This window comes from Anabas testudineus, chromosome 8 (genome assembly GCF_900324465.2).
Source record: "Anabas testudineus chromosome 8, fAnaTes1.2, whole genome shotgun sequence".
In the NCBI taxonomy this organism is placed as follows: Eukaryota; Metazoa; Chordata; class Actinopteri; order Anabantiformes; family Anabantidae; genus Anabas; species Anabas testudineus.
The window spans coordinates 9228331-9256228 of NC_046617.1; the positions used below are offsets into that span (position 1 = coordinate 9228331).

The 27898-nt window shown below is 41.0% G+C and overlaps 1 protein-coding gene across 2 annotated transcripts in view; it reads right to left on the bottom strand.

Annotated features, from left to right (window-relative positions):
• Window positions 1–1752: 1752 nt before the first annotated feature.
• stat5a (signal transducer and activator of transcription 5a) overlaps window positions 1753–27898 on the bottom strand; it is a 44775-nt gene continuing 18629 nt past the window's right edge. The window contains exons 2-20 of one of the 2 annotated variants that reach the window (XM_026351620.1): window positions 18418–18480; window positions 15341–15478; window positions 14911–15067; window positions 13714–13803; window positions 12683–12857; window positions 12156–12286; window positions 11624–11775; window positions 11073–11228; window positions 9136–9315; window positions 8259–8346; window positions 7723–7845; window positions 7289–7381; window positions 6047–6253; window positions 5367–5461; window positions 5084–5226; window positions 4764–4919; window positions 4558–4609; window positions 3949–4059; window positions 1753–3827 (exon numbers count right to left, since the gene is read on the bottom strand). In XM_026351620.1, the coding sequence (XP_026207405.1) occupies window positions 3704–3827; window positions 3949–4059; window positions 4558–4609; window positions 4764–4919; window positions 5084–5226; window positions 5367–5461; window positions 6047–6253; window positions 7289–7381; window positions 7723–7845; window positions 8259–8346; window positions 9136–9315; window positions 11073–11228; window positions 11624–11775; window positions 12156–12286; window positions 12683–12857; window positions 13714–13803; window positions 14911–15067; window positions 15341–15468 (2361 nt within the window). In that variant the 5' untranslated portion in view covers window positions 15469–15478; window positions 18418–18480 and the 3' untranslated portion in view covers window positions 1753–3703. The remainder of the gene's footprint in view (window positions 3828–3948; window positions 4060–4557; window positions 4610–4763; window positions 4920–5083; window positions 5227–5366; window positions 5462–6046; window positions 6254–7288; window positions 7382–7722; window positions 7846–8258; window positions 8347–9135; window positions 9316–11072; window positions 11229–11623; window positions 11776–12155; window positions 12287–12682; window positions 12858–13713; window positions 13804–14910; window positions 15068–15340; window positions 15479–18417; window positions 18481–27898) is intronic. The other variant, XM_026351613.1, reaches the window with a different exon arrangement.

The window sequence follows — 27898 nt, forward strand, 5'->3', positions numbered from 1 at the left end:
AGGTTTATGTATCCAAGCAACAACCCACCACTGACCTCTAGGAGCCCTTTTTACTGGATCGGAATTGGTTTGAACTATTAATAAATTGTAAATAATGAAAGTGGCATGCGGTATATTCTAAAAAATCATCATTCTGTTTTTACTCAAACTCATTTCTATAGGTACAATCAGTTCTCTCTGTCCTCTGATGATGTAAACCCATAAGGCAAGCTGGTAAACTGTGTTAATGATAATGATAACGATCACCTGGATGTCTAAAATATTTCTACAGCTCAGTGACATTAAGACATAGGATAACTTACTAATAATACTGTAGGTCCTCAACAACAGAGACAACTAGTACTCACATTCAGTCAAACCCTTGAACAAATCACATTCAACATTAGAACAGTGTTCATTTCAAGAACCCGTAAGAAGAGTTCTTATATGAGCACATTACTCTAGTTTACAATTACGTTCATGTTTGGTTATTTGGCAGACAAGTGAGGTACAAAGCGAATATCTAAGCCAAGGAGACAAACTTTAAAGTAAAGGACTCTAGAAAGAGCTGTTTCAGTTTTACAGGGTTTGACTGCAAGTACGGCCTTTTGCAGTAGTCGAGACAAGATCTGACCAGAGCCTGCACAATGAGTCGATGAGATGTGGTCAGTAAAGCTCAGTTGATCTTCCACCCCCAGATTTCTGGCAGACTTAGTGGAAACAATCACTGTGGGCCCTATGTTGATGCTGACGTGGTGTTTTATTGATGGTCTGGTTGGAAAGACGAGAACTTCTGTCTTGGAGGGTTAAGTCTCTTCATGCAAGACAGAACTATTCTACTGCTGGTCCAAAAAGCACTTGGTTTGGCTCTGCAGTATATTTCTGACCTGGTCACTGACTTGAGTCCAGCCAGACCCATCAGGTCACCTGGTAGTCATATTTTGAGTATAGATGCATATCTCCAGAGGAGGTTGTCTTTGACTTTGGTCCTGGCATAAAAATCCAGATGGCCTGAGAGCAGTCACTATTTATTTCCCATAATTTAAGAAGAAGCTGAAATCCGTTCTGATTTCTCAGGTGTATATCATGATTTCACTTTTTGTTAAATAATTACTTATTTCTCTGACTTTATTTAAATTCAGGGTCTAAAGAAGAGTGTGGTGTTGTGGCCCACTGGGGAAAACTCACTCTATTTTGTCTTTACAGTGTATTATTTTATAATAATGATTCATTTGTTTTTACGCTGATAAGAAAAGCACCTTGAATTGCCATTGTATATGAAAAGTGATTAGTTTAAAAAACAAGCACTAAAACTCTGTTATGTTTCCTATTGGTTTTCTCCAGCAGATGGCAGAAATGACCCTTTTCAGAGAATTTATGATCAAGACTAATCTTTCTGCTGATGCTGCAAAAGGTTAGAACAGTTGGATAATATAGTTAAACACATGTATGTACACATACAAGCTGAAATTATATATTTTTTTCAATTTAGATTCACATACTTACCATCTCCTAATGTCACACAATATAGCCGATCGTCATGTGCTACTGTATAAATAAAAGACAGTGTCAGGTCTAAACCACGGAGATTTCCACCTGCACATGCGCTATATGTCTCTTATATACTGTCTATGATCCATGATGATAGTCTGCAACGTGTTGAATTCAGGCAGCTTAGTTAAAGTTAAAGTTCAATCGAATGTGGTAACTGCACACATAATAAAAATAGCATTTATTATTGTAGTGACATCAAAATCTTATGTACTTCTACAGTTCAAATTATTTATAAAACTTTATTTTCTTCTTTTCAACTCAACAGCTGTTTCTCTTGGAAAACAACCAAGTGATAAAACCCAAACCACAAACATGGTACATACATTAAACAGCACACAGCGCCATCTACATCGTCAAAAATTACACAGTCTACGGGGGGAGGGGACAAAGCTCCAAAATGAGAGGAATATTGGTAATGGGGGATATATATATCACAAGACTGCCCATGTAGGTTGAGATTTCAAAAACAGGAAAGTAAGCAGGTGATACAAATGGAAAAAAAAAAAAAAAAACATAGGGATGAAACAAAAACATAGGGATATTTTAAATACTGTAATTTCTGTTGGACCAACACAAAAGTACATTTATCTGTGATTTCCAGTTGTTCTGTGTGCTTTTTCAACTGGTGCTTCTGGTGACACTGGACTTCTGCTTAGACTGAGGAGGTGTTCATATATAAATCCTCCACCGGGTCATGCAAAGTGGTTACATTCTTTGGGGGAGTGCCAGTGAAACGATAATAAAATAGAATTATGATAGAGAAAAATACGTTCATATTCTGTTTACATAGATATATATTTGTTTTCTATTTGGCTTCTACAACAGGTAAGCAAAGTGTTTCATTCCTGAGGTGCAAGGCTGTTGTGCATGTGTGTGTCAAGTTGAGGCAGTGCAGCAATAGTCTCAACATTTTCTATTAGACTAATGTATTTGTATTTGTAGGAAAAAAAAAGTGATGCACAATGTCAAATATAAAGAGCATAAACAAAAAGCAGGCGGACATGACTCGACATATATCTACGCCTTGCAAATTCTACTTCTGGCATGGTCATGCTGCCACATAGAAACATGCATGCACTGGTTCTATCGCAGTGTCATGACACAGCTACAGCAACACGTGGATGCACAGGCAGAGAAGTCAGAAGGGAGCAGCACGGTGCCAGATATTCAGGCTTAGCATCCATCCATGTGACGTTTCGTGGCTTTCGACTTCTTTAGACTATTAAACAGCCAACAGAATGAGTCCTTGAACAGCAAGGGGTGTTCATGACAAATATCAAAACAAATTACAAGAACAAAAACCCAATGATCGTACTTAGTGGGACTGTGGTGCAGGAGCAACTACAAAACCAAACGTAACTGTGAGTAGAGTGCGAGGTAGCGTTGATGAGGGGAACAGAGGGACCTGAGAGGATAAGCAGGCAGCGCTGGGTAAATGCTTAGATTTGCTTTACTGTAAAAAACAGAAGGCAGATAGCCCTGTGAAAGCAAGGGAGGTGCATAATCCCCCTCCCCTCTTGGGTTTCAGCTGGTGAGCAAATCAGAACAAATACATTGTACACTTGCGCATGTGTACCGTGTGCTGATGTGTGTGTGTGCTGTCAGTTGCAGAGAGCAAGGAGAGTCACTCTTCCTATGAGTTAGTGTATATGGATTTGAAAAACTTATGTTGTTTACAGGTGAAGCTGAAGCTGAAGTTTCTTTCTTTTCTTTTTTTTTTTTGTCAAAGGGCATGTTCAATGTCACTATCAAAATACTGATAACCCATTTACAAAGAAGAAAATATAACAAAATAAAAACATTTAACAACTGTTAAAATGACCACATACAGTAGCATGGTATTTAAATCTGGAAATGGAAATGCATGCACATTGTGAGTGAACATTACTTCTTCTTGCCTTTTTCACAATACTGTAAAATTGTAGGTTTTGCATTATACCTAGTCTGTTTTACAAACACTTTTGGACAGGAAAAAAAAACTAAGACATGTTACTGACATGCATGGCTTCATGCTGAAAAGAAAAAAAATCACAACCATTATTAACATTTCACATTATAGCTATCTGAAAAAAAGAGAAATGAATGGAATTAAACTATTAGAAATGTCAATGTGAGTTGGGCAAATTGGTAGGCAGGGTTTGTTTGGTGTCTGAGGTTAGCAGGTCAAGGGTCAGGACTGTTGGCCACCCCACTGGTTCTCTACGGGCCGCCGGAGGAGCTCCTCTACATGTCTAGCCACGTCCATGGTGTCGTCCAGATCGAAGTCTCCGTCTGCGTCCAGCATAGAGTCATTCCTGCCACAGGAAAGAAAGGAGTCACTCCCACTGATACAGAAATTACAAAAAAAAAAAGAGACACAAGTGCACACACAGTCCCGCAGAGCAGTTCATATGTTCAAGGGACTTGTTGACTCACATAGGTGGGTATATGCCATAGGTGTGAGGATGACTGACAGGTGCTGGGGAGTTGCCGTGATCCGTATAGATTGGGTTCCCACCTGTTGGGTCTGGATTGGCTGTAGCAAACCTGTCCGCGCACGCACACACACACACACACACACACACACACACACACACACACACACACACACACACACACACACACACACACACACAAACAAACCCAAGATAAAAGCCTATCAGTTTATGTTCAGCAGTTGCCTAAGCAACTACCCTCAGCGTGTTTTCTAGGCCTCTCTGCATCATTACAGCCATTCTCTGTATTGCTGGTGAACCAACCGCAGAGAGAGCCGGGGAGCAGGGCTTGCTAACTAACAAGCTTAACTCTAATGATGAGTGGAAGACAAGCTCACTCAGGAGCCCTGACCATACTTAATTGGCTTCCTCCAACTGTAACAGCAAACTAATAGCTGATCTGAATTCAAGGTCCAATATATAGTGATTAATTCTAAATGTCACAGAGGGGAGAAAATGATGGGTGAATAGGAGAGAAGAAAAAAAAGGAGAGAAAGAGATCGGAGCTGGACAAACAAGAGGAAAGATGAAGAGAAAGGTGGATACTTACTCAGGCACGACTTGTTTGATCTGCGGTTTCACGTAGCCGTCCACCGCTTTGGCTTTAAAGCAAACAAGCACACAGCGAGAGAATGAGTGATAGCTCAGCGCTGTCACCACAGAGCAATCACAACATCTGTTCATTACGGAGGCTTCGCAGCTGTGATATTAAATTGTGAAAGAGGCTGCAGCCGGTGCAAAGAGGAGGTTGCTTACAGAGTGGAGGGGTGTAATACTTGGAGAAAACCTCGTCCTTGGGTCTGTCGGGGTAGAGGAACAGGAGGTGATTGAGATCGCTGATGCGGTCGGCCAGAGAGCGTATGGAAAAGTCTTTGGTTGTGTAGGGCATGAGGTTCCAAACCATCCTCTCACCTGGAGAAACACAGCATCAGTAACGACAGAAATACAACCTCCTCTCCAGAACATTTTGTTTTCACCATAACAATTACATTTGAATGAGCAATAAATCGATGTTGATCTTTTTTGTGATAATGTGAATCCAGAGATGGATGCTCTCCCGCCTTCGCACATCATACCTGCTTTGTTTGGGTTTTCTGCCACCCAGGCAATTGTAATTCCTCCAATCTCAGAGTCACTGAAGCGTAGAAGGAAGGTACCGTTGGGTTTGGACATCAGCATGTCCTGAGCCTGCTGCTTGTTTACAAAGCCCAATATGGCTCTAACAAAAGAGATATATGGAAACATGCAGGAAGGTTAATACATGAAAGTGTCCTGTGCTGCTGCTCATCACCTCTCTCCGTTGTAATTCTACTTCATTTTTCTGCTCTGAAACCCTTTTCAGGTTTGCAGTTTCCTTACCCGTCATTCCAGTGTGGTTTGAGATGCTTTTTTGTGAGTTCCATCACACCATCAAACCATTGCCAAAAGGTGAAGTTCCTCCCTGGCAAGCTTTCCTGTAGTGGAAAAGCATTTTAGTAAAACAAATAAAGATTTCTCTCAGAACAGATTCACGCATACATCTTCCAAAAGGTTTGGAGATTCCCGCACATTGACCCCGTCCAAAAATACACAGAACAACATGCCCTCATCCCAGTTGTGTTTACAATTCAACCAAGAGTGCAGCTGTATGTGTACATGTTGTGTATCTAAAAAAAAAAAAAAAAAAGGGGGAAAAACAAGTCCGGGTGGATCGGTGTGAGTGTGTAGCCTACACACACGGCTGTGCAGCAGCTGAAACTTGATGTTCTTGTAATCTAATGAGACTGATGGTGTGTGGTGAATGTGAATGTGTTTTCTGCTTTAAGGGCCTCCAGCCTTTCTCTGTGTGGACAAACAGGTCCATTGAGATGAAGACCTGGCTACGAATGAGGCATTCTCACTCAGGTTGACTACAGAATAGGGCAGGAGGGACACTGCAAATGGAGCAAGACATATTTCTGTGTATGAATAACTAACAGTGGGTCACTATGTGGAGAACATGCGTTCAACTGAAACTGGCCTGGGGCATTTTAACAAGCGGGAAAGAAAGTGGTGCTAACCCTGTTGAACTGGGACCAGGTCATAGTCATGTTGCGGTAGTCGTCGGGGTTGTTGCTCGAGCTGCTGAAGGCCTTTTGAGCCAGGAAGACGAGGTTCTCCTCAGACAGGCCTCGGTTACTCTGCACCTCAGCCTTGTACTTCATGTTGATGGCATCGCACAGCTGAGGCCAAAGCACTTTATCTGGCACAAGAAAAGGCACCCGTCCCTGCAGCCACAGAGGAGACGGCACAGGAGTTACGTGAACTTTATCGACGGGGAGCAAGGCAGCAGCAGAATGCAAACCACAGCCATAGATAAAATGCGCAAACAAGAGTGCACACGCAGCTATTTTCACTATTGCATCAATGTTTCCACAAGAACTAATGTGTGTTTTCTTAAAATCCTTCCTCATAATTTGGTTGTTCTTGTTACTTCACTTGGACGTATGAGGTTTTCCGTGCAGAATGATGGATGAGCAGAGGTCGACACTAAAAGGCTGATTTCATGTTCATCTGCCGAATGGGGAAACTTTCTCTGTGCTCATCATAAATCTTAGTTAAAAGATGTGTACCTTATCAGCATGATTTTGTGACTTTTAAACTAGCTTGAAAGCCAATCACGGTGTCAGCCAAGTGTGCAAGTCTGATGTGGAAACTTGGAACCTGTGGTGCACATAAACAAAAAACTGACTTTTCAGTGAAATGGGAGTCATCTTATGTCTGGCAGTAAAGGTTTGAAAATAAAAAGTAATTGCATTACTGATTGATTTTGGGGGTTTTATTAAGGAAGAATGGATAAAATGTGAATAAAAGCAAATTTAACGGTTCATTCAACGGTAACTTAGAATACAAATTAATACAGGAAGAGTGTTTTGGAGAAGTGATAGTCTAACAGTCAGTGAAGCAAGCTTGTGACTACAATGTCTCTAGCCCCTCCCTCATCAACACCACTGTGGCGCTACTCTGTGGTCAGCAGGTCAGACTGCGGTTGTACTCAACAGCTTCCATGTGTAACTGTGCATAGCTGTGTGACTGTGGTCAATGAAAAAGGAGCCAATAAAGTAAAAACAGAGTAGTAAAAACACAAAATAGGTCTATAATTCATTGTGTTACCAATGAATAAATGTCTACTTGAGATATAAAAACAGACAGATTATGTAAGTATGTGTATTTGCGATATTAAAGAACACAAGTTAATGTTTAACCATTTCTAAATCCAACTGCATGCGAACTTAATTAGCCACATGCAAACATTTACTCACCGGCTCTGCAAAAGCATTGTCCCACAACACAGTTGCTGTGGCATTATTGTCTTGGCTACCGTGAACTATCACCACTACAGGAAGCGACAATGTCTGTTCAAAGAAGAGAAGCAATCCGTATTAGAATGAGGAGCATACAGCAAAACAACATGACCTTCCTAGTATTAATAAGAATCTAATGACAAAGAAGATACTTTCAAGTAACATCATAAAACCACTGGGGAGACGAAAGATGAGAACTGGGAACAAGCAGCTGGGCAGATGTGGTGCACAGCATGGCGCAGTATGTGTGGGAGTGGATCCTCGAGGTTTTGTGTGTTTAAAAATAAACATTTTTCCACTTCTGTAGGAGTGAGAATGGAAAGTATTGTTGTGTGTCAAGGCTAATGTGAACCTTTCTTCCCCTCTGCCCGTCTGTGCTCCGTGTCTCATACCTTCACTTGAAAGACAAGCTCATTCCCTCCAACACTAAACTGGGACTCGAACAGAATGGTAAACTTCTCCTCTGTGACAGATTCTGCTCCTCTCCTGTCCGATCGCTTGATCCTCTTCAAAGACTGCGTGAAAAACAATGTGACGTGACGAATGAGCCATACTGCACTTTCAGTCCACAGCATACATATATTACACAGATACATAATTTACTTTGTGTCACAGGTTTACTACAGATATAACATGTAAATAATCAAAGGATGGCTTTGTGGATTGTTGCTAACAATGTGTATAACATGGAGAGAGAGTTTACTGATACTATACACTGAACCCTCTTGCACTGAAGTGTATTTAAAGACTATAATGCTCACAAATAATATATATACAGAGGCTAAAAGATGGGGAAACAAGAAGACAGCAGACTGGATATTAAAAGACATTGTTCAGGCAGTATTATGCGATTGGCACAATATTTTGTTTCATTTTCTGTTGCTTACACAAAATCATCTGTTCATCTGGATCACAAGACTCCACTCACCATGTTCCTGAAGTGGGCGCTGAGAGTGCCTGTAGTCTGGTGGTACTCCATCACACAGTTATTGTTGAGAATTTCCCCACTGCTGTCACTGAATGAGAGAGAGAGAGGAACAATCAAAGGGTGAGTCGATTAGCTGGGCTTTCTGCTGTGACACACTCGAGTGCCGAGAATTATATTCTTGGCTGAACAAATTAAAAAGAAATTATTCTCATTTGGATGGCAGCAGCTAAGTGAAAAACATGCTGCGTCTAGAAATTATGTTCCCCACTAATTTTCTATAAAACTGAAACTTTCACTACCATCATCGCCGCCTTCTCCGCGTGAGAAAACAGCAAGATGTTTCTGGGCTGTGGCTCATGTACCATAACAAGTGATTTAGCTGAGAGTCAGCAGACGATGGAGCTGTTTAATTGCTCACCCATTTGAACCACTGGGTGCCTGGCTGGTCTGCAGGCTTGAAAGGTTTCTATTAGTCAGGAGGAATGTGGTCCACGGCTGTGGAACATGCTAAATGTGGATTCTGCATCCACGCCATAGATTCCTCTGAGGCATTGTTCAAGTTCCAGCCATATCTTTGCGGTGAGGTCTACAAACACACTAGGCCAGAGTTCATCGTGGCAGTAACCCCTGTAGTAAACTAAGACTCCTTATCTTAATGGTGCCATGAAAGCACAATGCACTGCCCCCACCAAAGAAAGCTGGAATACTTCAAACTGTGTATAGAAAGGAGGGGAAACAGATGGATGGCACATTGGTGCTACAATGGGAAAGCACTTGCGTGTTACCAAGTGGACTCGAACCTCGAGAAAATAAAATAATAAATGATAAAAAGGCCCTTTTAATAATTGCTTTCAGCATTTTCAAGCACGAGACTTACTTCCTTGTGTTTTCATTCTTCAGCAGGGCCTTGGCTTGCTGTTCACTGATGATGGTGGCTTTGACCTGGGGTGGGTTCATGTGTACGTTCAGCTTCCCTCCCACTAAGAGGCGGACTGTGGCGGCAAACTTGGTTTGGGTTTTTAACACCTGTGGAGGCTGTTTCTCGATGATGAAGGTGCTGAGGAGACAAAAGCAGAATCAGGTTGAATGGCAGAAGGTATGTCATGGAGGGTTCACATCTTTGCCCCAAACCTTGAAGACGTTACTTTGCCTTTTATTTTTATGCCTCAGTTCCAGAAGCAGCCATAGTCAAAGGCATTATGTTTTTGGATTATCTGTCCTTGAAGGAATTAAGTGTCCACTTGGTTTTAATGATGAAGTGATTGCACTTCATTGGTCAAAGGTCAATATCACTGTGACCTCACATTCATTCCTACCCAGACTTCCCATTCTTGTGAAAATGAGATCATAAAAATGCCTTGAAGAAATGTAGCTCGCTACAATTTTGCACAAGTATACAAATCGAACAGCGTCTCAGTAATGGTTTAATCCTAACTCAGACTGCAGAAGGTAAAGAATGAATGTTAAGAACAAATAAGGAAGAAAAATGCTTTTTCTTTCTTTATGAGGAAGGAAATGCATTCATCAGACATATTTACACATGTTTTGGTGTACATTTCAAATAACTACTGTTGGCAAGGAACACACCACGTGGTTTCCTTTAAGCTCAACTGACCTGCAGAACGGAGGACATTAACCTTTAAAACTGACCTTCATAGTAACCATGAGCACTAATGGAAAGTCATGAAGCTAATCACTGATCAGCAAACTAACCAATTACCTTCTTCTAACAATGTGCGTCTGCTTTCCCGTCTGTCTCATTTCCACAATGCAGAAAGAGACCAAGAAGTGAGAGAACAGCAGACATAGCCTAATGATTAAGCCTGCAAGGCACAGAGGTATCTAGGAAGCAAACAAATAGTGATGTTAAGAGCCTTCAAGCTCTCTGGTGTGGAGCTAAACTAAACGGTGGGGAGAAGACAAGCCTGAAAAGTCCCATGGTTTCAAAGGAATATATAGAGGATCTAGTTTAGAAAATATTGAGGAACTTGTGCTCGTGCTTGTGCGTGAGAGCAGTGCATTACTCTCTGGTCACAGGCTTGTCTGTGGCCAATCAGAAATCGCTGTGACAGTGACATGGCTTCTCAATATTTTATGGGTCCCTGAAGAGAAAATCTTCTAGGAAAGTGTGAGAGGATGCCGTCAAAAACATCAGGATACTTCCTGTTCAGAGATGCGGGAGGGCTAAAGAACCCCGACAGATATGCCTTTGGGGCCAGAAATAATGTACTGACATATGTAAGTTGCATGTGGCCGTGCTTTCCTTTAATTCATTTGCCTTCTTTGTTTTCCTTTATTCAGTAGATCTGAAAAATCATTTGCCTCTGGACACATTTACATTCAGTTCTGTCTCTCCCTTGTTAAAACTGCAAAGACTTACTTTAAACTTCAAACTTTTGTGCACATACAGTAAGTTCAGAATCGAGAGAACACAAACAATGCTCACAGATTCTCGAAGGTCATGCGCGGCCACTTCACTGATGTGGATCAAATGACTAGATGGATTAATTGAATACTTTTTTAAATGGCGTAATTTCATTTTAGTAATAGATTTAGTAATAGATGATCTATATCTCTCCCTCGGTTGGTCACAAAAATAACTTGTTGTGTAAATAGGACTTGCTTGCATAAACGCCAGCACTGAGGGCATTAAAGGGCATTGCGTCAATGTACATAACACACCCACTCACTTAGACACACGTAGATTGGTGCTATACTGACACTGCCCTTTCAGTCAAAAATCAGTCTTGCAAAGTATATGCCCACCCAGTGACACACACACACACACACACACACACACACACACACACACACCTGGTGACCAATGCTGAGATGATATCTGTGATAGTACTGTTGAGTTCATTGAGAAGCTCTTCAATGGGGCCAGGGATGGGCAGCTGTTGTCTGAGGTGCTCTGCTCTCCGAATCTGCTGTCTGTTCTGCCAGATAGTTTCTGCCAGCTTTTCACACCTGCCACACACACACACACACACACACACACACACACACACACATGCATGTAAGAATTGGGCCTAAATATACACATTGCAAATGAGTGTTATGTTTATATTGTACATTGCTAGAAATGTGTATAGCAAGCAGTTCACTCATGACAGCAGAGCATTAAACAGCATATTTGAAAACAACATTTCAATATCTGACTAGAAAAAGGTGAAGAGAACACAGCCAGACTGAATATGGGCTGAAAAACAGTCCATGTCTGCCTTCGTATCTCTTGTTAGGAGCCAATATACTTTGGCAATAAACTCAGTGGTAATCAATTGCAACCTTATAAACCTGTGACCCTTTGCTTTGCAAGAGGGCCCAGTGACTGTGATCTTGGTGGGAGGTGGAAGACTACTCACCAGGACTGCAGGATGTCCAGGCCTCCCTCTGGTGGGCCCCCGTTGCCTGCCAGCTGTTGCCGTCTTTTCCATTGAATCAGCTCGTCATCCAGAATGATGGTCTGCTGCTTCCTCAACAGCTGCAGTGTTTTCTGGTGCTTCTCTGCCAGGTCCTGCACACAAACAAGCACAGTTTGTGGACATGTTGACTATCAAATAAACAATGTACACACAAAGAAAAAACTCGAGTCTTGACAATGGTCCTCAAGCAGGAAACACTACAAAAAGATCCGTTAGTAACTGCACCAATTTTAATACACTAATTCTCTTTTACTTAGTTTTTACTTAGGTAGGAACAAAATGTACGAATGGTCCTAACCTGTATCATACCTGTCACATGCATCATAAACAAACACAGCACATTACCTGTCTCCAACAGGGGAAAACACACGTGTGACTTAAGAATTACAGTGGGTAGTACAACAAAACTCACAGACTGGAAAATGGAAATGAAAATGGAAATTAGCATGAGACCCTATGTTCAGTGTCTTACCAGTCTGTATTTCTGTAGTGTGTTAGCCTCTCTGGTCAGCCATGTCTCCACAGTGGCTCTCTTGTTAAGAAGGGCGGGCTCCCGGAGTTGTCGGTCAGCAGGGGGCAGCGTGGCCAGGCTGGTAAGCTGAGCTGTGGAGGAGTCAGGTTGGTGGCATCCAGAAGGGGGAGGGGTGGGGACAAGTTAGACACACAGAGATGACAACAGAGGGGGTAAAAATGTTCCTAGAGTGGTAATGATTCACTCAGAAGAAGCTGCTGTAGTATAATGCAGATGTCAGAAGTGCTAACTCTTGTTTTTCGAATGATGAAATATACCCAGCATTCAAATGGTGCTTGGTTATGGAAACTTCAGGTATATGGAGTGATTTGATCCAATGTCCCACCTTGATAGTTGATGTATACTAGTATAGATTTTAAAACTGTCATTCAACATCAAGCAGATGGCCATTTTTGAGTCAGTGGACTATTCAGTTTACACTATAAATGCTTCCAGATGTTTATGAGGTGCTAGCCCCCTGGTCGAACCTTGGATGCGGAGGCTCTCCTGGTACTGGATGATGAAGTACTCCTGGTTGTGCTGAAGCTTGCGCAGATCATTCTCTGTGTCCTGGGTCATCAGACGGAGCTCCTCAAAAGCTTGGTTGATTTGTTGATATTTCTGAGACATGCTGTCCATCATCCCGCCCACTGGAGAGCTCGACTGTCAATTACAAAGTTTGATTAAGAGACAGACATAGAGAGAGAGCGACATAGGAAGTAATAATAATAATAATTGGCAAGGTTGGTTTCCCGTTAGATGGTGCATGGAACATATATTGCCTGTGACTGGATTGTTTATGATAATTGTTAGGGAAATGGTCACTAAGGATATACTGCACATGGGTGATGGCGGAGAGATAAAAAAAACAAACTGGGCACAATGCATTGATTCCTTCATGTGGCAGTTTGGCTGTTTGACTGTAAAATCTCCAGTGACCACAAGCAAAGTGGAAACATTGCCTATTACAAATAGTCAAGGAGAAAACGCATTTGCTTATCATATTCGGACAGACTCCATGGTCAGTTAAAGCTGTGAACGAGAGCACTATGGTGCCTAAAGGTCCAGACTAAACAGGGTGGAATTTTATCAGCTCAAATACGCATTCCACTAATAGAAAAAGCATGTTATGACTGGAAATCAATTTACCCCAGGAGTTGCTGAGAGTCCGATGTTTTACGCACCGCTGGCTTTATGGTTTTATAACTTAATGCTTGTTGTAAACTGTGAAATATTTGACTTCCATTTTGGCTCTCCTCCATATTTCCATGTTGCAATGAAGAAATACAAAAGGTTTGCTTAAACTAAGCTATTGTACCCAATCTCTGAATCAGTTATCTGATTTAGCTTCTGTTTGTGCAGGCTGTGTGTAGAATATGGGATGAATAATGCATGGAGAAACCACAAGTGTTTGTCTTTGCACTGTTACATTTCAATGAGGATGTATATGTATAGACAAATACGCTGCAGGTGTTAGTTTTGGCAGGTATTTCACAGAACACACGCGCATCCTACTTACATTGGTGGCCTCTCTGACGAGCCTCTGCTCCGTGTAGAGGATGTGTTTGATGCATCGCACCAACTCCAGAGGACAGCGGTCATACGTGCTCTGGAAGACAAAGAGAACATGTGCTGTGTTAAGGCCTGTTAGCCTCTGATGAGCGGAGCGGGCGCTGCACACAGGGCGCACCAATTTAGTCACATCAAGAGAGCTTGCTAGGTTCTGGAGACAACGCAGCAGACACACTAGAACTCATTAAATGAGCGTGATGAGACCCATCTCAGAAGCTTGGCGCCTTTAATATAGAGACATGAGTCATTAGCATTCACACATATTGTCACACACACAAACGCACACACACACTAGATCTGAGTGCTGCATGTGTTACAGAAATATTGTTGTTGTTTTTTTTTTTGCTGATGAGTACTGTAGCTAATAAGAGTTTCGCTTTCAGTTAAAAAAAGAAAACAACTGTTTTCATCACACTCAGTTAACAACATATTATGAGCAAAACTAAAAACTAAAACTATTCCTTCATGTGGCAGTTTGGCTGTTTGACATGATGTACGAGCTCAACTGTAGTAGTTTTAATATATATATATATATATATATATATATATATATATATATATGTGTGATTTTATTTTTTAGAGGGAGATTGAGCATAAAGGGTTACAAAAAAGCATGTTTTTAATTTATCACACTCAACCATATGAACCCAAAAAAAACAACCCTCTCCCCTTCCCCTGTTTTTGGGAAGGGGAGAAGACAAACAGAAGAATGGGTGCGTGAGCAGGGAGCTCAGTCATAAATAGCAGTGCTGGCTGGCTACCAAGGCCCTCACTTGGACTGTCCTCTTGTTTTCCTCACAGTGGATACGACCTGTTCTTAAAACATTTTCTGCACCATGTGCTCTTTCTAAGAACTACAGCAAGAGAGGCATTGGAGCTGAACAGTTGTGCCTTCCAACCACTTGCTTGTCATTTAGTCACACTGTAAACAATTTAAATGTTTTGCTGAAAACATAGTCATAGTCTAAGCACATGAAGTTGCATAATATTGTTTTTTTAATTATTCCCCCAGAGTTGGTTTTGGCTTATTTGACATCAAAAGCAGCAGCTAATTCATGGAAAATTTCTTAAAGGTTGTGAGAAAAATCCTACGCATGCAGCCATGTTCTCATAGCTACTGAGATACATTTTCGACAAGACTTACCTTGAGCTGGCTGGCATAGTGTCCCAGTTTGATTTTGAGAAGGAAGCCGTCCTCTCCCACCTGGTGCTCGGCCTTGTTCTGCAGCTCCTGTATCAGACTGTCCAGCAGACGCTTGGCCTTAAACTCTTCCTGTGGGTTCTCCAGGTCGACGGCATCCCTAACAGCACACACACGCACACATACATGTACACGTGAAACATATAAGCAACATGGACGCATGAGTAAAAACAAACACACGATTAATGGATGAATTCCAAGGTGTTGAAAAGAACAAACAAACAAAACAAAAAAAAAAAGAAGGGGGGGGGACACAAAAAAGTGTCCACATATACTCTCCTGGACAAACACAGTACAGAGCAAACATTTGTTCAGGTTACGTGTGGGCATAACTTGACGCGCATGCTTGTTCTGTTTGTGCCGAGAAACTCACCAGAGCTGACCTTCTATCCAGTGGGACAGATAATGTCGCACCTCAATGGGGAAGTGCTGACCGTACAAAGACTGCATTTGGTGTAGAGCATCTCCTTGGAGCTGCTGAGCCTGGATCCACACTGCCATCTTCAACACCCTGGAAATGAAGAATGCATCAGTTATAATGTAGAGAGCGAGGGGGACACAGCAAGAAATGGAAGGATGCAATGTTATGAGAGAAAGACATCGATCATAGTCACATTGGGTAGGTGTAGAATTTACACTTTTCCAGTTCACTGGATCATTAAATTCATTTTCTGGCCAGCAATTGTCAAGTGAAGCCATAAAGTTTCCACATGTTGAAACAATCACTGCATTCCTTGTAATTATACCATTTTAAAACACAAATATGAAAACAAAGCACACTGAGGACTTACTTAGTGTGTTAGTTAACCGACTTATTACCTACACCTTTAGCAGTAGTAGAGCGATTCACAATTAATTAATTATAGTGTAAAAATGAATTTGTGAGTACAGGTTATGTTGTCCTAGAAAACAGCATCATGTGCAGATTGTGATTAGTTTGGAGTTAGTTTACACTAAAAACAAAATTGCATCACATTAAACACACAAGAGCAAACAAACAACAATTGTTGACTTTCGTCATGTCTATGTTCAGACCTCTTTTTACAAAATCATGGTGGAAACATGAAAACGTCAACTAAAGGCAACTCATGGAGCAAATGTTAATTAGGTCACAGGTGATATCATCTGCATCTGCCAAGTGCCAGTTTTGACTTTCCCTGCGTGAAGTCAAGCAGCGCTATCATTTGTATTTTCTGTGCAGGAAACAGAAAGCTTGACAGGACAGTGGGGGAAAGGGTCAGCTGGCCGTGTGTAAGAAATCACCAATCACCACCATTTCAAGTGTTCAGAACATCCACGCGGCGAGTTGACTGAATCCACAACTAACTGAGACAAGCTCTCTGACGCACCACAACAAGTGCACTGAGAACACGTTGGGTGAAATGAAACCTGCTAGTATACAGATGTTTTTGGTTTCCTCCTACGACTGCAGTTCCGAGCCATCGTGGTTGAGTTGGTCGTGTCTTTGCTCTGAACATGTTGAGCACTTGAACATGCTCCTCTGTGGAGTCAGCAGCTCCTTACTGAGCTCTACTCTGTCTTGGTTGAGAGGACTTGTGTTGGGTCAATGCTACTTGTTTCCAGTCAACACACCCACTCACCATTCTCAAAAGTGGCACAGTCACTGTCAGTAAAAGACTAGGCGATATGAGTACGCGGGAAGTTTGTGGTGTACATATATGTGTGTGCGAGCGTGTGTATTTGTAGGTGCTTGTGGTGTCCATGGACCTGCCTGACATTGTGTGCATCATTTGTGTGTCAGTGCATATGTCATTGACACAAACAGGCCAACGCATGACATCATATATAGAGTAATGAGGCAGAGGCTTGTCATCTCTCTTTGTCTTATTTTCACACAAGGAATCTACATGCTGCTGCTGCTGCTAAGTGGGCAGAGAGGTTTCCTGAGCTTTTTCTCTTCCTATTATGAACTTTTGTTTCCTCTTTAAGAACAAAATATCGTCAGTAGGTGACGGTAATTTGGAATTGTATACGTTGCCACTTGCACAAAACGAGTTTCGCATTGAAGAGGATCCCATGACGGTCTCAAGAGTCGAGTCAGCCAAATAACAAATCGATTTCAGCAAGACTCAAAAACCTTGTCACAAATTTTTCTTCTAATCTTATCACTTAATTGTATTAAATTTGTACCTACCGCCACAGCAGCACCCGTATGTGCGCAGGTTCACATACCATATGTAGTATGTGTAGTAAGTGGGATGAGCTCAGAAAGATAATTCCATCCTTATGCTATTTGCATCTGTTGACACTAATCCTGTCATCCTATGCAAATGCTCCTGCAGTGATAATGCTTGCCGTGAACTTCAGCCTTTGACCTTCCAGCTTGTTCTTACGCACTGGAGGCTTCAGACCAGAGCACAGACCTCAGGAATACAGTCACATTCGTACGGCTATAATTATGAACTGAGAGCAGTTCTACTGCGCAAAACACTTTGACCCATAAATCCTGATAGATGGCTTCAGTAAACTGTGTGCTGAAATCGCACCGACCACACTTGGCAGATGATTTTAAGGGAACTGTCACAGTAAACAGAACTTTGTACTGATCAAATAAAATGCACAAAGAACTTGATTCATGATATGGTAAGGAAAATAGGCCGCAAGTGCGTTAGCCAGAGCAAAGTAAATTATGAATTTATTGTTGCTATGTCATAAACACAAAGAATTCACATATTTAAACATTTTTAAAATATGGTCATTATATTCATAAGTATATTCACATAGTCGCAGAGAATGAAGGTGCTCATCCACTTAGAAATGATCTTTTTTACTGTCAAACTTAGTCATCTAGCTGGTTGAAAAATTCACAAGCACTAAGCAGTAATCACAGCATACAACAGGCAATACATTTCTAAAGTGCTTTTCAAAGGAGTAGCCTGTGCATGTTTTATCTGTGAGGGCATCAGCAGCAAGCACCAGCACTCAAACTATCAGCTGATTGGAGGAGGAACCGAACAGGAAGAGCACGAAACCTTTTCTATCATTTCTCTCTGTGACACCCATTGTGGCTGCAGGACTGTCTTTCTGTGTCATTCTATATAACCCAGATATACAAAGAGGTGCACGGAGCATGCTGTGAGCTAGAGCCTTCGGCAGTGTTTGTTGTATTGCCAAAAGCCAGCGGGACACATGGTGTTTACTAGCCTGTCAGCTCTTTGAGGTGCACTCTCCAGGCAATGTTTGCCCACCATTAGCGTCTCCATTCTCACCTCTGACAGGAGAATGAGCTGCTTCCCAGCAGCTGTTTCACTTTGACTAACCACAACATCCCACCTGAAATGTACTGTAAAAACTGAAAAATCTCTTTCTCTGTCAGTTTCCTCTCTTTACAAGAAATGCTTCAGTGCTGTCACATGTCACTTATTTTATCTTATTTTAACTGCAGATTTAAAAAAAAAGAAGAAAAAAAAAAAAGATAATCCACCTTACCTCTTTCCTTTAGCTCTGCGTTACAATGTAACAGCAGGAAACTCTAAAGAGGAGAACCACAACCTGAGACAGACACAGAAAGAGAGACAGAGAGAGAGACAGCAAGAGAGAAAGCAAAAGGAGGAAGTGAGTCAAACATGGGTGCTTCTGAGGAAGCTATCTTTTTCACAAGGACTAGAGCATTAACAAAAAGCACAAGTGGCTGACAGAGGGCTGGAAGGGTGAAAGGGAAAGTCCACTGAACAGATTTCTCTTTAGTCCTGATTTCTTTTAATATGGTAACGGAATTATGAAAATGAACACGTTTTTCCCAACGCTGAGAAGTAAACAGGCAAAGCTCTCTTATACTATGTATGGATGTCAGGGCGGCTGCAATTAAAAAGACATTTGTGGGCGAACAACTGATCCCACATAGATGGTTAGAGATGAGGCCAGAGAGCGATTGTAAATGTGAATGTATGAACCACATTCGGTTGAAAAGCTGAAAGGTAACGCCTTCAGTTTCAGCCATTTATCCTTACTTACTTCATTTCCCTAATTCACAATAATCTGACTTGAGAGGTCTTAAAATACCAGCTTGGTGCTAATTGGGAAAAACTAAATGAAGTCCGGCCTGGCGCTCAAGTGAGGGTTGGTGGGGCAGCAAAATAAGTCATTTGTATTGTCCATACATCTGATCACACGACCCAGCTGTTCTCATTAACCTGTGTTCATGTTGATTTTGTTCAACAACAAGGCAACCAGAAAACACTATTTTCTAAACAGCAGGAGATGAGGGAGCAGCAAGCTCCGATCAAGAGGCTGTAAAGTGTCATGGCAGCTGCTTTATGCTTTGAAGCCCAGCCTGACAGAAGGCCGTGCCTATCATCCTGAAGCTCAGACAGCCAGAGATTCTGAAGTTTGGTGTATTATGACCGAGACAGCTCTTATTCCTGGCTCGATTCTGAAGAGGCAGAACATCAGGAGCACACATGCTGGCAGAAGTAGCCAGACAAATATGTGAGTGTATTTATTTGACTGTCTGCATCTGTCTTCTTTAGCCCCATCCCCGTCTCGGCTTCCATTTCTTTCGTCTTCTTTTGACAATTAAAAACCACTTTCCAGTTATAGGTGATAATGTCTCCAGCTGAGTAGCAAGTCTCAGAAGATAAACAATTTAATCTAAGAGCCTGTTATTGTAAAGGAAAGTTATAGTACTGTAGGTGCACTATGACCTCTTGAGCAGGTTGAATGTCCTGCTCTCCCTGTGCATCTATCCGCCTACTCAAGCCCACATCAACCAATGTCTCATTTCAAACCAAAACACAGGCCAGCCCAAAAGAGTTGTCACTCCACTTTAACTAAACAAAAAAGATGGAAATAGAATCCCAAGCGGCTACTGAGTGCAGTTACAAATCCCTTTTTAAAATCCTGCTATAGAAACGGATCAATAAGTCATGTGGGTTGATACCGACAGTAACAGCAAACATCTATGAATTAACTGACGCCATGACGCGCACAGCTGAATACCACTGAAGAGCCAGGGAGCCAAAAGTGCAGTGCAACGCTCACTGGAGTGGTTTACTAAAGCAATTATCACAGATGTTTATGGCCTCATATTAATGCACACTAATGTGTTTCTTTTCCAATAACAGAAATTATAAAGAATGTTTGCTCAGCTTTCAGGAAACAGAGTAATGCTTCTTGAGAGGAAAAGCCCCACAGGAGGTTATTATCTCAGCTGAACAGCTCACATATCTTCACATTGTCTCAGAAGATAAGAATGGGCAAAATAACAGTGCAAAATGAAGCAATTAAACACAAAAGCAGAGCAATAAACATATACGCATTGGCAAAGTCTCAATGTGCCACACAGCCGTTGATTTAAACGCTGGTAATTTTTCATGTGCTGCTATATTTGGATATGCAACTCACTGTCAGGTGTTTCTGGTATTTTGTCCACTCCCTGTGAAGACTCTGCATATGTGAGCATATGTGCACACATGCTCTCTCTCGCTCTCTCGCACACACACACACACAAACATCTGACTTTCACCTTGGCTCATCTTTAGAGATCATCAGTTGTCGTTCTGTTTTATCTTTACTGCCTTTCTCCACCTAAAGTGGGAGAAAGACCTTGGCTCCATCTCCAAAGCTGTTCTCACACTCACACATATTTTTTGTTGTCCAATCTCAATTTACTGCACACTGCATTGCCAATAGATTTTTTTTTTCAGCTGTCTCTCTCTCTCTCTCATTCGCGCTCTTTCTCTTAGACAAACACAAGCACATAAAAAAAGCTGCAGCAAAACCAATTCAACACCATCGTAACATCAGACACTCGTTGTGATGGATTGCCAGTTCAATAAATTGGGTTCCAGTGTTTGATTCCTCTCTCTCAGACAGAGAGCTCCACATTGAGTTCAAGCAAAGTCAGGTTCTCCCCTAGTTCCCTCACAGAGCACTGGCAAAAATGCAAGGAACAGCTAGACTGGTTTTCTTTTTCACTAACTGTGCAGAACTGTGGCATATTTACGAGTTAAAAACAGCTGGATGAAAAAAACAGAAAAACATGGGGAATGGGTTCCAGTTAGTGTTAAGCAACTGCAAAACACAAACAAATCAAAACCCTGTCCTAACAGCTGTACAGGTCTTTAGACTGTCCCAGAGAGGCCAACATTAAGACTGGTTTATTTATTCTTTCTGATTATCCCTAAAAAAAACAAGAACTGCACCAATAAAAAGCTCAGAAATAAATAAACATTCGGCTAAGCCGAGATAAAATGAAGGTGGTTACTATTACATTAAAACAGTTCTCAGGGGAAGTGTGGGTTATGTGGCAGCCAGACGCAGACGCATCAACACAACAGGAGATGTCAGGTGACAGCAGAGAGCTGTAGTTGGTCATTTAACAAGGTCGATCTAGAGCTGTCAGCCACAAATGATCATTGTTATGACAAACCGAGGAAGATGACTAAATGAAGGGGGTGCCACTGCAAAACATTTTTTGTTTTCTTGATTCTGATTTTCAGTGCCTGTCAATGCTACATCATATCTTCTGGTCATACTCATCAATTCCTGCAGTGGATGGAAGGCAGAGTTTTTTTTACTATGACTCAATCTGCTCTCAATGGAAAATAAAGAGAAAGTCCTCTTACTCTACATCAGGAGAAGTCAACACATTTTTTTGCCAAGCCCTCGCTGGGCTGTTCTGCCAAAGATTATTCATAAGAGTATTCAGGACACTATGAGTTTCAAAACAAGGGGAAGTTATGAGTGTGTGTGCATGTGTGAGGACAGACCAAACTATCTAACTAAAAGACTCTATTCCTCTACTGACTGACATGTTCCGATGATCTTCACATGTGAGCCGGTGATTGTTGTATTACAACATAAGCCACTCCAGGCAAAAAGAACAATGCTACAATCATTTTTATATTGGCTTTAAACCATAATAAACATCTTTGTTGTCCTCAGATATCTTGCAACAATCACAGCGCTGTGTTAGCAGCATGTGACAGCGTGACAGCTGAGCAGTTCATCTAACTGGCTCTTCTCCTAACAGACGTGAACAAAGCGAAATTAAACACAAAATCGTGTCACCCACTCTTTCCTCTGAGGAAAAACTGCCATTCATCAACGTAAGCACTTCCTGTTGAGAAACTGAAGTGCCACCCACAATTCAGAGCAGTCGTGCCACTCTCCTTTACACCAAAGCTATGTGAACGGCAGAATCGAAAGGGCACACGCAAACAACACACCCAATGATGCTGCATTTAGTTTCATTATGTTTTAAAGGTCCATATTTTGTTTAAAATCTTGCATCCTAAACATTGCTGATGATTATGATCTGCCCGGGCAAACCACAGCCCTTTGAAATGACAGATTTTATATACAGTACACACAGACAGTGTAATTGAAGGCGGTGATTTATAAATTAGGACCAGCACATCTAGATTTAACTGATAATATATGATTTAATTTTGTATTGAAGTGGACTGATCCTTTGTCTTTACACCGTTTTAATTTCTCTGTCAAATTTACAGAGTGCATGTTATAACGTCCCATCAGCACATGGGTCACCCATATAGAAAAATCTGTTTTCAACTTCTCTTTATCTGAAAAACATGGATCTGAAATCAGCTACGCAAAGTGTAATTCCTGCTTGAACAACTTTTTTTTAGTAGGTAAGCCAGATGGTTCGTTGTAGTTTTTATTGAGACACTGTACTTGATTGAAGCTAGCTGCATAAGTCTATTCTAGTCTGAACCAGTTGCTGTTGACAATCAAACGATAAAATTACACAGTGTGTGGCATTGCACAATTTCTCTTCTGATTCTGAACTGAAATTGGCTGCTTCACTGGTACAGTAGGAAATCCTGTCTACATGTGGCAATCAGACCAGAAAACACACGTAAAGTAAACAAAAGGTAATAAGATCCACTTCCTTACGTAATGTAAATCTAGTTATTGTTAAGTTAATTCCACTTAGAATGTGTACATTAGCTATTTTTATTGTTAAATTAATTACTAACAGTAATACTACTACTACTACTACTACTACTAACAATAAATGTAGTTTTCAAAGAAGGCAAATTATCAGACAAGCCCAGCATGAATTGTAAGAGAACTAAAACCATTCAGAGACTATTCTTTTAATGTTTTAAGAACCCATTCATGATGGATGTTTTCTGTGTGTCCTTAACAGAATTAAATTAAATTGATATTTAATATTTTATGTTAATAACAATCAAACTAATGCTACCCTTGATTAAGGTCTATTCAGTCCAGAGATGTACTTGATTATCTATCTATCAATCTATCTATCTGCTATATAATTTTAATTAAGTTAAATTAAAAAAACTGCTATATATATATTTTCAAAGCAGCGGGGGAATTTCGATTTCTAAGTTGAACCTCCTTGAAATTATTTATAGTAACATTCAATGTGTCATGATTTAAAAAGTCTTATTCTGTAGTCAAGGTCAGGTTTCATCAGTAGACGTGTACTCACCTCCCCCTCTTTCTGCAGAGTTCATACAGTATGCGCTTCCTTGCCTATCAAAGTACATGCATTCACAAATATGCATGTTCTACGTTTGTGGAAATAAAAATAGAATCTCTAGACTCCTGGCACTGCCAAGGAGAGGTGCAGGATATAGCATCGTAGAAATCACGTTTCGCTAATTATGACATAACTTTGTCTGGGGGAAGGAATAAAGGAGGCTTAAAATAAACATCCGACTCCACTGTCTGCCTTCTCCCTTGTCTCTCAGCTCCATGCCCTTCTGTCCTCCTCCCTTTGTCGCTCTCTTGGTCCAGCTGCTCCATGACAGAGGCTATCACCCCCGCCCTGAGCCAGCATTTATAAATAACATCTCAGCGTATAACTGTAGGGTGTACAGTTATCCCCATAACCTAGTTCCACTATTTCCATTGAAACTATGGCCTATTAAAGGACATTAAAAGAGAAACGAAGCACATTTAAAGGCTAACTGACCGTGTCATCTGCAGGTACTAAACACACTAACCTGTGATTGTTTGTGAACACTTCAAATAGTAGGACTGTTGAGATTGGGGGAAAGTGGTGGACTTAAAGGCCAGCCAGGCAACCAAACCTTGAAACAGTGGCAGTCACATTGTCCCAACCAGGCCAAACATCCTCATTACATCACAGTACAGATTTGGCAACTCTTGCTCTTCTGCATGCAAACACTACAGTTTGGCCAAAGTACAATCTTGTCAACTCATCAACTTTTGAGCAGAAAGATAAATACAAGTACAAATACAATGACTGGCGTGACTCGTCTCCAGACTAGCAACGTGTGACCAGCAGTCACATAGATTTAAAGAATCTGTTCACATAAGAAACAGCTGGATATGTTTCCACCTCAGCGTCTGTGTGTCCGCACATGGAGGTTCAGGTTTTTACTGGCATGTCTCACAGCCTCATCTATGGTTGTGGAAAGCGTGCTGGTGCAGAGAGGAAGGTGAGGGGAAAAAGGTACCAGACACACAGCAAACTGATGAAAACAACAAACAAACGTGACTGCTGATTCACGTTGAATGAACACGGTCTAAAAATGACCGAAGACATGGGAAACTTGTTGCCACAGAGGACCACATGACAAGCTACTGTGCCAGGAGCTCAAAGCGAGGGACAGACAGCTACAAGAAGTCCTTTCTGCTGTCCAACGTGCCCTGAGGTCCTGTTGCTCTGCTCTAACCCACATCCCATCACGCTGTCAACATGAGGAAAATCACTCATTAGCTCAGTGATGTATGCACGCGCATGTGTTCAAGCGTGCAGGTGGCGACACAGGTCTCTATCAGGTCTATCAAATTTGAATGTGGAAAAACTCTTATTAAATATTAAATTACAAGACTAAATTAGCACTAAAAGGGAACGCAACTGATGATGTGATGGGTAAATCACATTATGACTTGAACATCTCTGACCTTTTAGGCCTTTCCTTTCATCTACAGCGTCAGCTCCTGCTACACACAGATTGTGTGTGTGTGTGTGTGTGTGTGTGTGTGTGTGTGTGGTCATATTAGTTTCCATTTGTAGGAGTAGAGCTATGGAGTTCTCAATTTTCTCTGCTGTCAACAGATGATAGGAAAATGATATGAACTACATGAAGCAGATGACTTATCAAGAGGTATTTTTTCACCTTTCACACAAATTGTGCACATACACCATTAGGCCTGACAAGCACATCAGCAAACTGTCCAGGTCCAGTGGCAGCAACACACTTCATCATTGGGTGCTTTCACGTTGGTTCCTGGTTATCTTTTACTACTACTACTTCTCTACTGAGAAAAAGAGGACTGATGAAACTAAGGCTGAAATGTTTGCAGCAATTCTCATGATGTAAAAAGGGAACTATGATAAAAACATCATCCCAGCGGTGAAGTATGAGTGAGGAAGCATCATGACTTGGGGCTACGGTACGTTTGCAAGCTGAAGCTAAATACAAGCTGGGCACTTGTGTACATTTACTTCATTGTGAACATGTGAACATATGTCATTATGTTCGTATAAAAAATAATTGCACCTGAAATATAGGGTCATGCTTCATATTTAAAATCTTCTAAATAAGCTTCCAAGTGTAAGACCAGTGCATAAAGTTCATTTTTCTTCACATTTTTAGTACAAATGTTTGGCTTTAAATCAGAAAACATAAATAACCAAGACTGAAAGTGCTGCCAGTGGTGGATAAATAAAAATAAAAGACACATTTGAATTAAAACAGGACATCTGCCTGCAGCCACGATATAATTTGTTAAAGTGCATTGTCCTATTGTTAATGATTTTTGAATGTCAAACAGAGAAATGTTTTAAAAAATTCATGGCGCTGGGCCAGAGGGGTGAGGGCCTAACTGGACACAGAGCGCTTTGGATCAGTCAGTCTGATGCTGCAAAGAACAGCACTCCTTAGGGGACCATGATGCACTGCTGTAAGGTCATTGACAACCAGACTGTGCAGCATACGTCATTCAATGTGATGAAAGAGATGACCGAATAGCCACCGTTAGAGATCTCCTGTTATTATGTTCAAATACAAGCACTTCGGTACTGAGGAGCTGAAATGTGGCCTTTTGTATTGTGCTGGCAGACATACGAACAGACACCTCAGAGTGACACAACAAATGTGTTGTGTTGCTACTGTATAGATACTTTATCACACAAGACTTAAACATTTGTAAGTGTCAACACACAAAAACTACTTCCTTTCTTTAATGACAGTCACTGCAGACAAACCTACAGTGCATTAAAGGGACACTTTGGTTTTTGTTTTTTAGAAAAGGTGGAATAAGTTATTTAATTGCAGTGTTATTGGCTGATGCTATGACTTTTGAGTATCGTAGTCCAGCTACCAGAAATGTCTCTGAAGTACTGTAAGAGTTTTGACGTTTGGCCGTGTTACCACACCCGAGCTGCCTTTACAACATTGAGACACTACGTCGACATTCTTTAAGAGATGTAAACAGGAAGTATAACATTGTCAGCTGTAGGCTACAACATTTTTAGCTTGCATATGTTTACATTTTGCCACATAGGGACAATGAAAAGACTGCTGAATAAGCTACAGTATTAGAATTTCATGTTTTCGTCCTATGGGTGTACAGAGAGCTATCACTGGATCACTATAATGCTAAAAAAAAAAAAAACTATAAGCAGATTCATTGACATTTATTCACAGTGGACATCAGACATATGATGCAAGTCACACTGTTCTAAAAATGTGTACCATATCTATGCGCGTAGATTCGACTGAGATATGACTCTACACAAGAGCACCAACTCACACAAACTCAGCCTCAGCTTCAACTAGTGACTGTGCTGTCGGCTCTAAAGTGACCAGACACTGACAAATACAACAGATTATTCACTTTTAATGGTAATGTACAAAACTCATTCTCAGAAAAGTGACCATTTTTTTTCAATGAAAAAGATCATTTGAGGGTGGAAAAGTGCGAACAGTGTGGACGGTCTTTTTTGTCTTTTGGCACAGAAAACTTTTCAAAATTTTTAGTTTCCTGAAAACAAGTTGTCTGACCACGGAAGACATTTCCACTGTCTCTGTCAATCTGACATAAACTCAGGCCCAGAGAACTGCGTGACATTTCTACACAGAACTCATGTACAGCTTCCTATTCTCTAATCTTTTCAGTCTTAATTTGCCTCAGTGTCAACATTAGTATACTGAAAGTATCAAAATCTAAAAATTTTATCTACAGGATACAGTTTAGTTGGTCAGTGGAAATACTAAATGTCTTGTCTTTGTACTTTTGTCAGCTAAACAATAGTTCCTTCCTATATTCCTTTATATATATATATATTATTTTTTTTAGATTTATAATAATTCAAAACTTTTCTGCATTTTTTGTTTGGTTTGTATTATGTTTTTATATTACTTTATGTTGCTTTATACTGGTTTCACATTGGCTCCTACTTTAGGATGAAAGGAGACCACAGACTAACAGACTGAGGAACTCTCATTTCCTGGCCCATTAACTTTCTAAACTGTGACTGTTGGGGGATAGTAAAGAGGCCATTACTGATGGTGTGTAGCTGAATCCTGTTATATCATTGTTGATGCTCTTTATCTATCATTAGAATTATTGTATCATGTGATTTAAAAACAGATTTTTTGTGTCTTTACCTGTGGAGGTCTGACACAGTTCAACCAAAACAACAATTCTGTATTAGCAACTACTTCATATGTAAACTTTATATAAAAGAGAACGAGGCTGCAAAATGAAAAAAAAGTTGAAATATAGTAATAGTATAGTATAGGGTGGTACAGTGATATACTATAGTAGTGTCAGCAGCCCCGCTGCACTGCCTGCACTGTGCGTGTGTTTCAATCTCACTAGTACACCCTGTGCTTGATGAAACACCAGACCTTAGCAATCTATTATTTCGGTGTCAATGGCTGGAGCTGTGAATGAGCAGGGCAGTCTGCAGAATGAATGATGGAGCAGAAGTCACTGT